General features: G+C 41.4%; 1 protein-coding gene and 1 long non-coding RNA gene across 3 annotated transcripts in view; one reads left to right on the top strand and one right to left on the bottom strand.

Annotated features, from left to right (window-relative positions):
- Nucleotides 1-12,807, bottom strand: part of WRNIP1 (WRN helicase interacting protein 1) — a 181,825-nt gene that overhangs the window by 75,824 nt on the left and 93,194 nt on the right. For both annotated transcript variants that reach the window (XM_069730761.1, XM_069730762.1), the window contains exon 4: nucleotides 11,299-11,504. In XM_069730761.1, coding sequence (XP_069586862.1) covers nucleotides 11,299-11,504 — 206 coding nt within the window. The remainder of the gene's footprint in view (nucleotides 1-11,298; nucleotides 11,505-12,807) is intronic.
- LOC138642547 (uncharacterized) overlaps nucleotides 1-12,807 on the top strand; it is a 135,730-nt gene that overhangs the window by 87,558 nt on the left and 35,365 nt on the right. The window lies entirely within an intron of this gene.

Here is a 12,807-nt window from a genome sequence, read left to right as displayed (position 1 = left end):
GCATCAGCATAAAAAAGGTGGTGCTGAACCAAGAAATTCAATCACAAAACTTTTTCCTAAATAACAAAAACGCATGCAAAAATGTGTGGTTTTTGCTGCAGAATTTTTCCTGCCAAGAGATGCAGAAATCTTGTAGAAATTTCTGCAAACAAATACTCATTATGCGCACATAGCCTAAAGGTACCTTCACACATAACGATATTGTTAACGATATCGTTGCTATTTGTGATGTAGCAACGATATCGTTAATGAAATCGTTATTTGTGACAGCGACCAACGATCAGGCCCCTGCTGGGAGATCGTTGGTCGCTGAATAAAGTCCAGAACTTTATTTCGTCGCTGGATCTCCTGCTGACATCGCTGGATCGGCGTGTGTGACACCGATCCAGCGATGTCTTCACTGGTAACCAGGGTAAACATCGGGTAACTAAGCGCAGGGCCGCGCTTAGTAACCCGATGTTTACCCTGGTTACTATGCTAAAAGTAAAAAAAAACAAACACTACATACTTACCTACCGCTGTCTGTCCTCCAGCGCTGTGCTCTGCACTCCTCCTGTACTGGCTGTGAGCCGGAAAGCAGAGCGGTGACGTCACCGCTCTGCTTTCCGGCTCACAGCCAGTACAGGAGGAGAGCAGAGAAGCAGAGCGCAGCGCTGGAGGACAGACAGCGGTAGGTAAGTATCTAGTGTTTGTTTTTTTTTACTTTTAGCATGGTAACCAGGGTAAACATCGGGTTACTAAGCGCGGCCCTGCGCTTAGTTACCCGATGTTTACCCTGGTTACCGGCATCGTTGGTCGCTGGAGAGCTGTCTGTGTGACAGCTCTCCAGCGACCAAACAGCGACGCTGCAGCGATCCGGATCGTTGTCGGTATCGCTGCAGCGTCGCTTAATGTGAAGGGGCCTTAAGGCTGGAAAACCTCTAAGTGTTATTTCCATATCAAAAACTGGAATGAAAAGAAGTATACATAATGAAATAACTATTTAGAGTAATAAATTGTATACAGCACAATCTGCACCAACAAACAGTAATGATAAACATTACCAAAGATACAGTGGGTCTACTTTATCAGCAATATTAAAAAAAAAAAAAAAAAAAAATCTGTCTTTGTTGCTTTTAGCAACCAGGGAGAGATCAGTTCAGCTAAGGTAAAATGAAAAGTACACTGCAATTGTTTTTTGGACAGGCGTGAATTTAAAAAGTTGTCATAAATCTGACTTGCAGAAGATACAGAAATGCCAACACACCCAGTAAGTGCTAGGCGCAGACATACAGTGCTAACAGACATTCTGCACTACATGAAGATGGCTTTGGCTTCTTCTGACATGCTGTGATAAATATGAGTTTTAGTTCCAAAGTTGTGGTGCGATAAAGGAATTTTGTTGTATATTGTGATATGTTTGCACAGCAGCGAGTGACAAAGTGCCATGTTCTTCAAATAGATCATCAACAAAAAAATCCTGTAACACAATCCATTTTGTAGTAAGCCAAGTTTGACTCTTGAGATTTTGCTTAGCTTTGGGACTATGCAGATAAGGTTATCTCAGTGTTGAACTGACACACAGCTGTGCCAGGAAGAATGGGAGATGCAATGATTTTTCTGTAGGATCTTGTCATTCAATAGCATTCAACTCATGAACTACATCAGTAATGATAAAAATCTGGATTTCAAACATTATGTGCAATTTAGGATTGTAGATACATGTATATTTAAGTTACTTAATAAAAATATGCTTGATATAGCAATGCTAAATATGAATGGTTTTAAAGTAAATCTATCAGTAGGATCATATAGTTCATGGGAAGCCGAATAAAATGAACCTTGACACATCTACAATTTGATGACTCTTCTAAAAAAAAAAATCTATGTTTTTCTTAAATGTAAATGAGCTGTTCAGGACTATGAGCAGGACACAGATCTCCATGAGATTCTGCCTCCAGAGCGTATTTTTAATAAAAGGGGGAGTTACCAGTGTGAGACAAGTAACTAACACAGAAAAGGAGAACTTAACCCCTTCATGACCCAGCCTATTTTGACCTTAATGACCTGGCCGTTTTTTGCAATTCTGACCAGTGTCCCTTTATGAAGTAATAACTCAGGAACGCTTCAACGAATCCTAGCGGTTCTGAGATTGGTTTTTCGTGATATATTGGGCTTCATGTTAGTGGTAAATTTAGGTCAAATTCTGCGTTTATTTGTGATAAAAACGGAAATTTGGCGAAAATTTTTAAAATTTCACAATTTTCACATTTTGAATTTTTATTCTGTTAACCCCTTCATGACCCAGCCTATTTTGACCTTAAAGACCTTGCAGTTTTTTGCAATTCTGACCAGGGTCCCTTTATGAGGTAATAACTCAGGAACGCTTCAATGGATCCTAGCGGTTCTGAGATTGTTTTTTCGTGACATATTGGGCTTCATGTTAGTGGTAAATTTAGGTCAATAAATTCTGTGTCTATTTGTGATAAAAACGGAAATTTGGCGAAAATTTCGCAATTTTCACATTTTGAATTTTTATTCTGTTAAACCAGAGAGTTATGTGACACAAAATAGTTAATAAATAACATTTCCCACATGTATACTTTACATCAGCACAATTTTGGAAACAAAATTTTTTTTTGCTAGGAAGTTATAAGGGTTAAAATTTGACCAGCGATTTCTCATTTTTACAACGAAATTTACAAAAACATTTTTTTTAGGGACCACCTCACATTTGAAGTCAGATTGAGGGCTCTATATGGCTGAAAATATCCAAAAGTTACACCATTCTAAAAACTGCACCCCTCAAGGTGCACAAAACCACATTCAAGAAGTTTATTAACCCTTCAGGTGCTTCACAGCAGCAGAAGCAACATGGAAGGAAAAAATGAACATTTAACTTTTTAGTCAAAAAAATGATCTTTCAGCAACAATTTTTTTTATTTTCCCAATGGTAAAAGGAGAAACTGAACCACGAAAGTTGTTATCCAATTTGTCCTGAGTATGCTGATACTTCATATGTGGGGGTAAACCACTGTTTGGGCGCACGGCAGGGCTTGGAAGGGAAGGAGCGCCATTTGACTTTTTGAATGAAAAATTGGCTGCACTCTTTAGCAGACACCATGTCACATTTGGAGAGCCCCCGTGTGCCTAAAAATTGGAGCTCCCCCACAAGTGACCCCATTTTGGAAACTAGACGCCTTAAGGAACTTATCTAGATGCATAGTGAGCACTTTAAAGCCCCAGGTGCTTCACAAATTGATCCAAAAAAATGAAAAAGTACTTATTTTTCACAAAAAAATTATTTTAGCCTCAATTTTTTCATTTTCACATGGGCAACAGGATAAAATGGATCCTAAAATTTGTTGGGCAAATTCTCCTGAGTACACCGATACCCCATATGTGGGGGTAAACCACTGTTTTGGCGCACGGCAGGGCTCGGAAGGGAAGGCACGCCATTTGGCTTTTTAAATGGAAAATTAGCTCCAATCATTAGCGGACACCATGTCGCGTTTGGAGAGCCCCTGTGTGCCTAAACATTGGAGATCCCCCACAAATAACCCCATTTTGGAAGCTAGACCCCCAAAGGAACTAATCTAGATGTGTGGTGAGCACTTTGAACCCTCAAGTGCTTCACAGAAGTTTATAACGCAGAGCCATGAAAATAAAAAAAAAATTTTCTTTTCTTAAAAATGATTTTTTAGCCCGCAATTTTTTATTTTCCCAAGGGTAACAGGAGAAATTTGACCCCAATATTTGTTGTCCAGTTTCTCCTGAGTACGGTGATACCCCATATGTGGGGGTAAACTACTGTTTGGGCACATGCCGGGGCTCGGAAGTGAAGTAGTGAAGTTTTGAAATGCAGACTTTGATGGAATGCTCTGCGGGCGTCACGTTGCGTTTGCAGAGCCCCTGATGTGGCTAAACAATAGAAACCCCCCACAAGTGTCCCCATTTTGGAAACTAGACCTCCAAAGGAACTTATCTAGATGTGTGGTGAGCACTTTGAACCCCCAAGTGCTTCACAGAAGTTTATAACGCAGAGCAGTGAAAATAATAAATACGTTTTCTTTCCTCAAAAATAATTTTTTAGCCCAGAATTTTTTAATTTTCCCAAGGGTAACAGGAGAAATTTGACCCCAATAGTTGTTGTCCAGTTTCTCCTGAGTACGGTGATACCCAAAGTGTGAGGGTAAACCACTGTTTGGGCACACGCCGGGGCTCGGAAGTGAAGTAGTGACGTTTTGAAATGCAGACTTTGATGGAATGGTCTGCGGGCGTCACGTTGCGTTTGCAGAGCCCCTGGTGTGCCTAAACAGTAGAAACCCCCCACAAGTGACCCCATTTTGGAAACTAGACCCCCCCAAGGAACTTATCTAGATATGTGGTGAGCACTTTGAACCCCCAAGTGCTTCACAGACGTTTACAACGCAGAGCCGTGAAAATAAAAAATAATTTTTCTTTCCTCAAAAATGATGTTTTAGCAAGTAATTTTTTATTTTCACAAGGGTAACAGGAGAAATTGGACCCCAATAATTGTTGCGCGGTTTATCCTGAGTATGCTGGTACCCCATATGTGGGGGTAAACCACTGTTTGGGCACACGTCGGGGCTCGGAAGTGAGGGAGCACCATTTGACTTTTTGAATACAAGATTGGCTGGAATCAATGGTGGCGCCATGTTGCGTTTGGAGACCCCTGATGTGCCTAAACAGTGGAAACCCCTCAATTCTACCTCCAACACTAACCCCAACACACCCCTAAACCTAATCCCAACTGTAGCCATAACCCTAATCACAACCCTAACCACAACCCTAATTCCAACCCTAAGGCTATGTGCCCACGTTGCGGATTCGTGTGAGATTTTTCCGCACCATTTTTGAAAAATCCGTGGGTAAAAGGCACTTTGTTTTACCTGTGGATTTACCGCGGATTTCCAGTGTTTTTTGTGCGGATTTCACCTGCGGATTCCTATTGAGGAAGAGGTTTAAAATGCTGCAGAATCCACACAAAGAATTGACATGCTGCGGAAAATACAACGCAGCGTTTCCGCGCTGTATTTTCCGCACCATGGGCACAGCGAATTTGGTTTTCCATAGGTTTACTTGGTACTGTAAACCTGATGGAACTCTGCTGCGAATCCGCAGCGGCCAATCCAAGTTACAGCAGGGGCTTATCTACAGCATTATAGAATGCTGTAGTTAAGACCCTGATGCCGGTGGCCTTATCTCATATATATGATTTTTGGGGTGAAAGATTCAATTTAACTTTTATCTTCTCACAAACATATTAGCTGCAGCTCTCACAGATTTGCTGTATTATAATACTGTCTGCCAGGGAGGAAGATTCTTATGCAGATCAGTATGCAGCCTATAAATGCAAATAAATACAGTAAAAAGTGAGAAAATACACGGCAAAACAAAAAATATAAATATATAAAAGTCCAAATCACCCCCTTTTGCCCCATCAAAAAAATAAATACATAAATAATACAAAACAGGGTCTCCATGCATGTGCTGTGACAGTGACACAGCCGCGCACATGCAGCTGTAATCAGCAGGAGCTCTCCATGTATCAGAGTTCCCTCTGCAGCTTATTCAGCAAGTGCTATAGCTTGCCAAATAAGCAGGGAACCGAAGAAATTCACTCAACTCTAGTCAGAACCTCCCCTCAAAATTGGATTATGGCGTATTCACCGATGGGTCTATAAACTATAATAGTACCGACAGAGCAAACGTGAGCTCTGATGTGCATAATTTTCAGGTGTATACGTCTGCTGGAGGTGGAGACCTAGACGTAGTAGACTGCGTCTGGCTGTCCTCCTCCAGTATATGTATAGGCCCGAAAATGATGCACATCAGAAGTTTGCTCTGCCAGCACCATTACAGTCTATGGCTCCGTTGGCACATATGTCCGAATCCCGTTTTGCGCGGAAAGGGGTCGTGCACAACAACCCATGTGTAGACAGTATTGGGAAGTGATAACAGCGGGTCGTCCTATGAACCTATCGATCCTGTGAAGGCTGGGTGTTGGGACTTAGCGGGAACTATCAGGTCCTAGGAGACCAGTTTAGCACTGCTATGCTTCCAGGAATTTGAATTTGTCCTGCACACCTGGGGTTAATATAGCAGAGCCAGTTAAAAAGAAAATCAAGTATTTTCAATGGGGCCCATGTCTATAAGCCGTGAAATAATATTGAGCAGGCTCGATTTTTTAGGCTGTTAATACGGCGTACAGCGCTCCTACGTATTTTTGGGGCCCGTTTTTGTGGCCTCATAGAAATGCATTGGGGCCGCAAAAAAAGGCCGAAAAAACACGGCAAGTGTAAAAACAACCTTATCATGTAATTGCATGCAAGCAATTGCGGTTAAGTTAATAGTTGATTTTCTGATATCAGGTTCTCTTTAAAGTGAACCTGTCAGAAGGATTGTGTGGAGTAAACTACACACACTGTCAGGTTAGCGCCATTATACTGATTAAAATAATACCTTGGTTGAAAAAATTCATCTTGTGGTTGTTGTTTAATCTTTATTTTCAGTTTGGAGTTAATGATAAGCTTGTGCTTAGGTGCGGCCTATGGGCGGGGCTTTATGTGACGCTCAGCTTACATACAGTAGGTGTCTTCAGTGACTGGTCATAAGCCCATAAAGATGCAAATTTATGCAGAGCACCACATAGGCCCAGTCCACAGGCCACCCCGAAGCTCGAGCATATCATTAACTCAAAACTGAAAATAAAGATTAACCTACCACAAGATGGATTTAATCACCCAAGTATAATTTAAATCAGTATAATGGCACCAACCTGACAGTGTATGTACATTAATTAGCAAAATCCTGCTGACAGGTTCACTTTAACCCCTTAAGCCCCAAGCGTTAATGACCGGGCCAATTTTTACCATTCTGACCACTGTCCCTTTATGAGGTTATAACTCTGGAATGCATCAACGGATCTTGACATATTGTACTTCATGATAGTGGTAACATTTCTTCGATATAACTTGCGTTTGTTTATGACAAAAACGGAAATTTGGTGAAAAGTTTGAAAATTTCGCAATTTTCCAACTTTGAATTTTTATGCCCTTAAATCACAGAGATATGTCATGTAAAATAATTAATAAGTAACATTTCCCACATGTCTACTTTACATCAGCACAATTTTGGAACCCAAATTTTTTTTGTTAGGGAGTTATAAGGGTTAAAAGTTGACCAGCAATTTCTCATTTTTACAACACCATTTTTTTTTTAGGGACCACGTCTCATTTGAAGTCATTTTGAGGGGTCTATATGATAGAAAATGCCCAAGTGTGACACCATTCTAAAAACTGCACCCCTCAAGGTGCTCAAAACCACATTCAAGAAGTTTATTAACCCTTCAGGTGTTTTACAGGAATTTTTGGAATGTTTTAAAAAAATTAACATTTAACTTTTTTTCACAAAAAATTTACTTCAGCTCCAATTTGTTTTATTTTCCCAAGGGTAAGAGAAGAAATTGGACCCCAAAAGTTGTTGTGCCATTTGTTCTGAGTATGCCGATACAACACATGTGGGGGTAAACCACTGTTTGGGCGCATGGCAGAGCTCGGAAGGGAAGGAGCGCCGTTTGACTTTTCAATGCAAAATTGACTGGAATTGAGATGGGACACCATGTTGCGTTTGGAGCCCCTGATGTGCCTAAACATTGAAACCCCCCACAAGTGACACCATTTTGGAAAGTAGACCCCTAAGGAACTTATCTAGCTGTGTTTTGACAGCTTTGAACCCCCAAGTGTTTCACTACAGTTTATAACGCAGAGTTGTGAAAATAAAAATTAATTTTTTTCCCACAAAAATGTTTTTTTATCCCTCCAAATTTTTATTTTCCCAAGGGTAACAAGAGAAATTGGACCCCAAAAGTTGTTGTCCAATTTGTCCTGAGTACGCTGAAACCCCATACGTGGGGAAGAACCACCGTTTGGGCGCATGGCAGAGCTCAGAAGGGAAGGAGCACCATTTGGAATGCAGACTTAGATGGATTGATATGCAGGCGTCACGTTGCATTTGCACAGCCCCTGATGCACCTAAACAGTAGAAACCCCCCAGAACTGACACCATTTTGGAAAGTAGACCCCCTAAGGAACTTATCTAGATGTGTTTTGACAGCTTTGAACCCCCAAGTGTTTCACTACAGTTTATAACGCAGAGTCATGAAAATAAAAAAATTTTTCCCACAAAAATGTTTTTTTAGACCCCCAAATTTTTATTTTCCCAAGGGTAACGAGAAATTGGACCCCAATAGTTGCTGTCCAATTTGTCCTGAGTATGCTGATACCCGATATGTTGGGGTAAACCTCTGTTTGGGCGCACGGGAGAGCTCGGAAGGGAATGACCACTGTTTTACTTTTTCAACGCAGAATTGGCTGGAATTGAGATCGGACGCCATGTCGCGTTTGGAGAGCCCTGATGTGCCTAAACAGTGGAAACCCCCAATTCTAACTGAAACCCTAACCCCAACACACCCCTAACCCTAATCCCAACCATAACCCTAACCACACCCCTAACCCTAATCCCAACCGTAAATGTAACCCCAACCCTAACTTTAGCCCCAACCCTAACCCCAACTCTAACCCTAACCGTAGCCCTAACCCTAACCCTAGCCCTAACGGGAAAATGGAAATAAATACATTTTTTAAATTTTTTTTATGTTTCCTTAACTAAGGTGGTGATGAAGGGGGGTTTGATTTACTTTTATAGTGGATTTTTATGATTGGCAGCCGTCACACACTAAAAGACGCTATTTATTGCAAAAAAATTTTTTTTGCGTTACCACATTTTGAGACCTATAATTTTTCCATATTTTCATCCACAAAGTCATGTGAGGTCTTGTTTTTTGCAGGACGAGTTGATGTTTTTATTGGTAACATTTTCGGGCACGTGACATTTTTTGATCGCTTTTTATTCCGATTTTTGTGAGGCAGAATGACCAAAAACCAGCTATTCATGAATTTCTTTTTTTTTTTTTATACCTCATTTATATATAATTTTTTTAATGTTTTGGTGCTTTTTATACGATAAAAACTATTTTACAGAAAAAATAATTATTTTTGCATCGCTTTATTTTGAGGACTGTAATTTTTTTATTTTTTCGCTGATGATGCTGTATGGAAGCTCGTTTTTTGCAGGACAAGATGACGTTTTCAGCGGTACCATGGTTATTTATATCCGTCTTTTTGGTCGCGTGTTATTCCACTTTTTGTTTGGCGGTATGATAATAAAGCGTTTTTTGCCTCTTTTTTTTTTACGGTGTTCACTGAAGGGGTTAACTAGTGGGACAGTTTTATAGGTCGGGTCGTTACAGACGCGGCGATACTAAATATGTGTACTTTTATTGTTTGTTTTTTTATTTAGATAAAGAAATGTATTTATGGGAACAATATGTATATTTTTTTTTCTTTATTTAGGAATTATTATTTTTTTTTACACATCTAAAAAAAATTTTTTTTCTTTTTTACTTTGTCCCAGGGGGGACATCACTGTATAGTGACAGATCGCTGATCTGACATTTTGCAGAGCACTGTGTCAGATCAGCGATCTGGCGTGACCTGCTGCAGGCTTACAGGCGCCTGCTCTGGACCCGGAAGTACTCCCTGCAGGACCCGGAAGTAGCCCCGCGGCCATTTTGGATCCAGGGCCTGCAGGGAGGAGACGCTCGGTACAAGGTGAGCACATCGCCTTGTACCAATCGTCTCAGGGAAGCACGAAGGGAGCCCCCTCCCTGCGCGATGCTTTCCTATACCGCAGACACACTGCGATCATGTTTGATCGCGGTGTGCCAGGGGTTTATGTGCCGGGAGCGGTCCGTGACCGCTCCTGGCACATAGTGCCGGATGTCAGCTGCGATAGTCAGCTGACACACGGCCGCGCTCACCCCGTGAGCGCGGCCGATCGAAAAAGACTTACTAACCCGTCACTGGGAATTAAGTCCCAGGTCACCTTGACGGGATAGTACGTTATATGGGATTAAGGGGTTAAGTCAAAATGACAACTTTTTTTGCTAACCTTACAAATGTGCAGTAGAGTAAATCAGGGAAAGACAAAAGAAAGAATAAGTGGACAAGGATTAGAATACAGAGTTCATTTCACATGTATTACCATGAATATATAAGGTTCTGCATAAGAGCTGTGAACACAAATAAAACTATAATAACTAATGAAAACAGTTACAATTGAGGACCTCTGAATACTTATTTCTTAGAGATTTCTGAATTTCAAAGACAATAAACAAAGTTTTATGAAGAAAGAAGATGAACATATGCCTAAAACTGAAGCACTTTGCATTTTAACTCCCCAAAGAGCTAAGCTACTGTCAGTTAACGATTCCAAATTCTTTTTACTCTCTTCTTGACTGCATCCATCAGCTGATCCAGAATGTTCAGACCACCATCCTCCAATTACTGTCCATTCCAGTCCCTGGCAATTTCAGCAAGCTTACATTTTAGTAGCTGCAAATTTCAATAATTTGTTCCGCATGGATCTAAACATCATAACACTTAAAGTAAACTTACCGATATACTAAACCTACCAAGAGATAATTATCCGCATATCAATGCATTAGACTACTTTCACACATCCGGTTTTTGCTGTCAGGCACAATCCGTCGAATGTTGAAAAAAAAAAAAAACGGATCCGTCGCAGATTGCGAAAAACTGATGCGACGGATCCGTTTTTTCGACTAGCATATCCTGAAAATTGGATTAAAAAAAATTGGAGCATGCTCAGTTTAAAAAACCGGAATCCGGCGCCGGGATCCATCATTTTCCGGATACGGCACCTTCCGGCTCCCATTCTAGCAAAAAGCCACAAGCGCCGGATTCTGCGCCGGAGACATAAAACATAACTGCGTACGTTTTTCCCAGAAGCCGGAATTGAAATTTTAGCCGGATCCGGAAAAAAACGGAAGGAACGGTAGGCCATGTGGCGCAATCCGGCACTAATACAAGTCAATGAGAAAAACCCGGATCCGGCTTTTGATTTCACCGGTTCTGGTTTTTCTAAAAATTTGCCGGATTGGACCAGAGGGACAAAAACCTCATGTGTGAAAGTAGCCTTAGAGAGGATACACTTAAACCCAGTGACAAGTTTATATGAATAGCTAAAAAGCATATTCTATCAAGCTGCAGCTGTAACACAGATACGTCTGTTCATAAACTAGATAAGGACATGTTCAGCTCTTCGTACTTGCTAAGCTATGTGTCATATCTAAATTGCCGACGTGAACACCAGTAACAGCAGAACATGCCTAATCACACAACCTTATTAAGAAAAGTTGTTGTGTATGCTCACCAGCTCGATCATAGAGAATGTGGGAGCGCTGCAGGCCCTCCTTAATGTGCTCCTCCTTTATAATCATTCCTTGTAGTTGTGAATCTGGTCCTGCAGCAAGTTGCGATTGAACCGACAACTGCAAGCCATTCAGTCCTGTTCTGGCATCCCCATCACAAAGATGTGCTAAAGTTGTTAACGCTTTAGCCTCTATATACATTTGGCATCTAAAACAAAGAAATCACAGAAAAAGTCAGGAATTAGTATTTATAACAGAAATAAGTAGTAGAAAAAATGTTCAGTGAAAACATAAATGTACAGTTTGGGTGCTATCCTACCGTTTTTTCCTTTATTGCACAGCTGGAGTGGTGCTCTAAATGTAATTACCGTGCCCCATACTCATATGCTGACACCTTCATAGTTCACCATCACTCTCTTTGCTCTCTCTGGTGAAAAGTGACCTACTGGCAACTCCAGTGTTTCACTTAAATTGAGAGCTTGTGATGTACAGTAGCTTGCCGACTTCCAGCAAATTAGAAGCTGATCTCACAAGATGGCGCGGCTGGACCAGAGCAGTGCCAAAAAACGGTGAAGATGCTGGAGGGTGAGTTTTCTGACCACGGGCAGCGGAATTACCTTTATAGCACCACTCCAGATTTGAAAAAAAAAAAAAAAACGCTATAGTGGTGCCTAATGAAATGCATGCAGTGCCTACAGGATACATTAACACATTATGACAGTGGTTCCAAACTTTCTTCCCTTGGGGTACATATTCAGGTCGGAAAGATGGACACAACCCACAATATATGCAAAGAAATCATGCAAACAATGATGAATCATTAAAGGGTTATTACTGGTCGCTAGAGCTATTCTGCTTATTCAAGGTTTATGTGGGTCACAGGGTCAATACCTATTCTTCCTCTTTAGGCTAGCGAGCAGGACCCTCACTTCTATTGGTATCTGTTGAATTATGTTACTGTGCTTTGCCTTTATTGTCTGTACAAGTCCCCTCTGAAATGTAAAGTGAGGAGGAATATTTGGAGCTACATAAATGAAAATTATTATAATTGTTAGAGTATGTTTCCACAATCCGTAAAGGCAGCGCTTTGGACGCAGCAGACACGCGGTCCGTCCAGGCGCTGCCGGCTTCTGTACGCACGGTGATTCTGCATGTGTTCAATGAACACGGCAGCCAGGGTCATATTTCTGTCCAGCAGCTTCACTGATGCCTCCATCTTGTGCCAGTCATTACACTGGCTACCCATTCGCTACAGGGTCCAGTAAAAACTCATCTTTCTCACCCACAAAGCTCTCAGCAGTTCTGCACCGCCTCATATATCCACAAAGCTCTCCGCAGTTCTGCACCGCCTCATATATCCTCTCTCATCTCCGTCTATCGCCCTACACGTGCCCTCCGTTCTACAAATGACCTAAGACTAACATCCCCCGTAATCCGAACCTCGCACCTCCGTCTCCAAGACTTCTCTCGTGCTGCGCCAGCTCTCTGGAACGCACTTCCCCAGACAATCA

This window comes from Ranitomeya imitator, chromosome 6 (genome assembly GCF_032444005.1).
Source record: "Ranitomeya imitator isolate aRanImi1 chromosome 6, aRanImi1.pri, whole genome shotgun sequence".
NCBI classification, from domain to species: Eukaryota; Metazoa; Chordata; class Amphibia; order Anura; family Dendrobatidae; genus Ranitomeya; species Ranitomeya imitator.
This window is presented reverse-complemented; position numbering and strand designations above follow the sequence as displayed.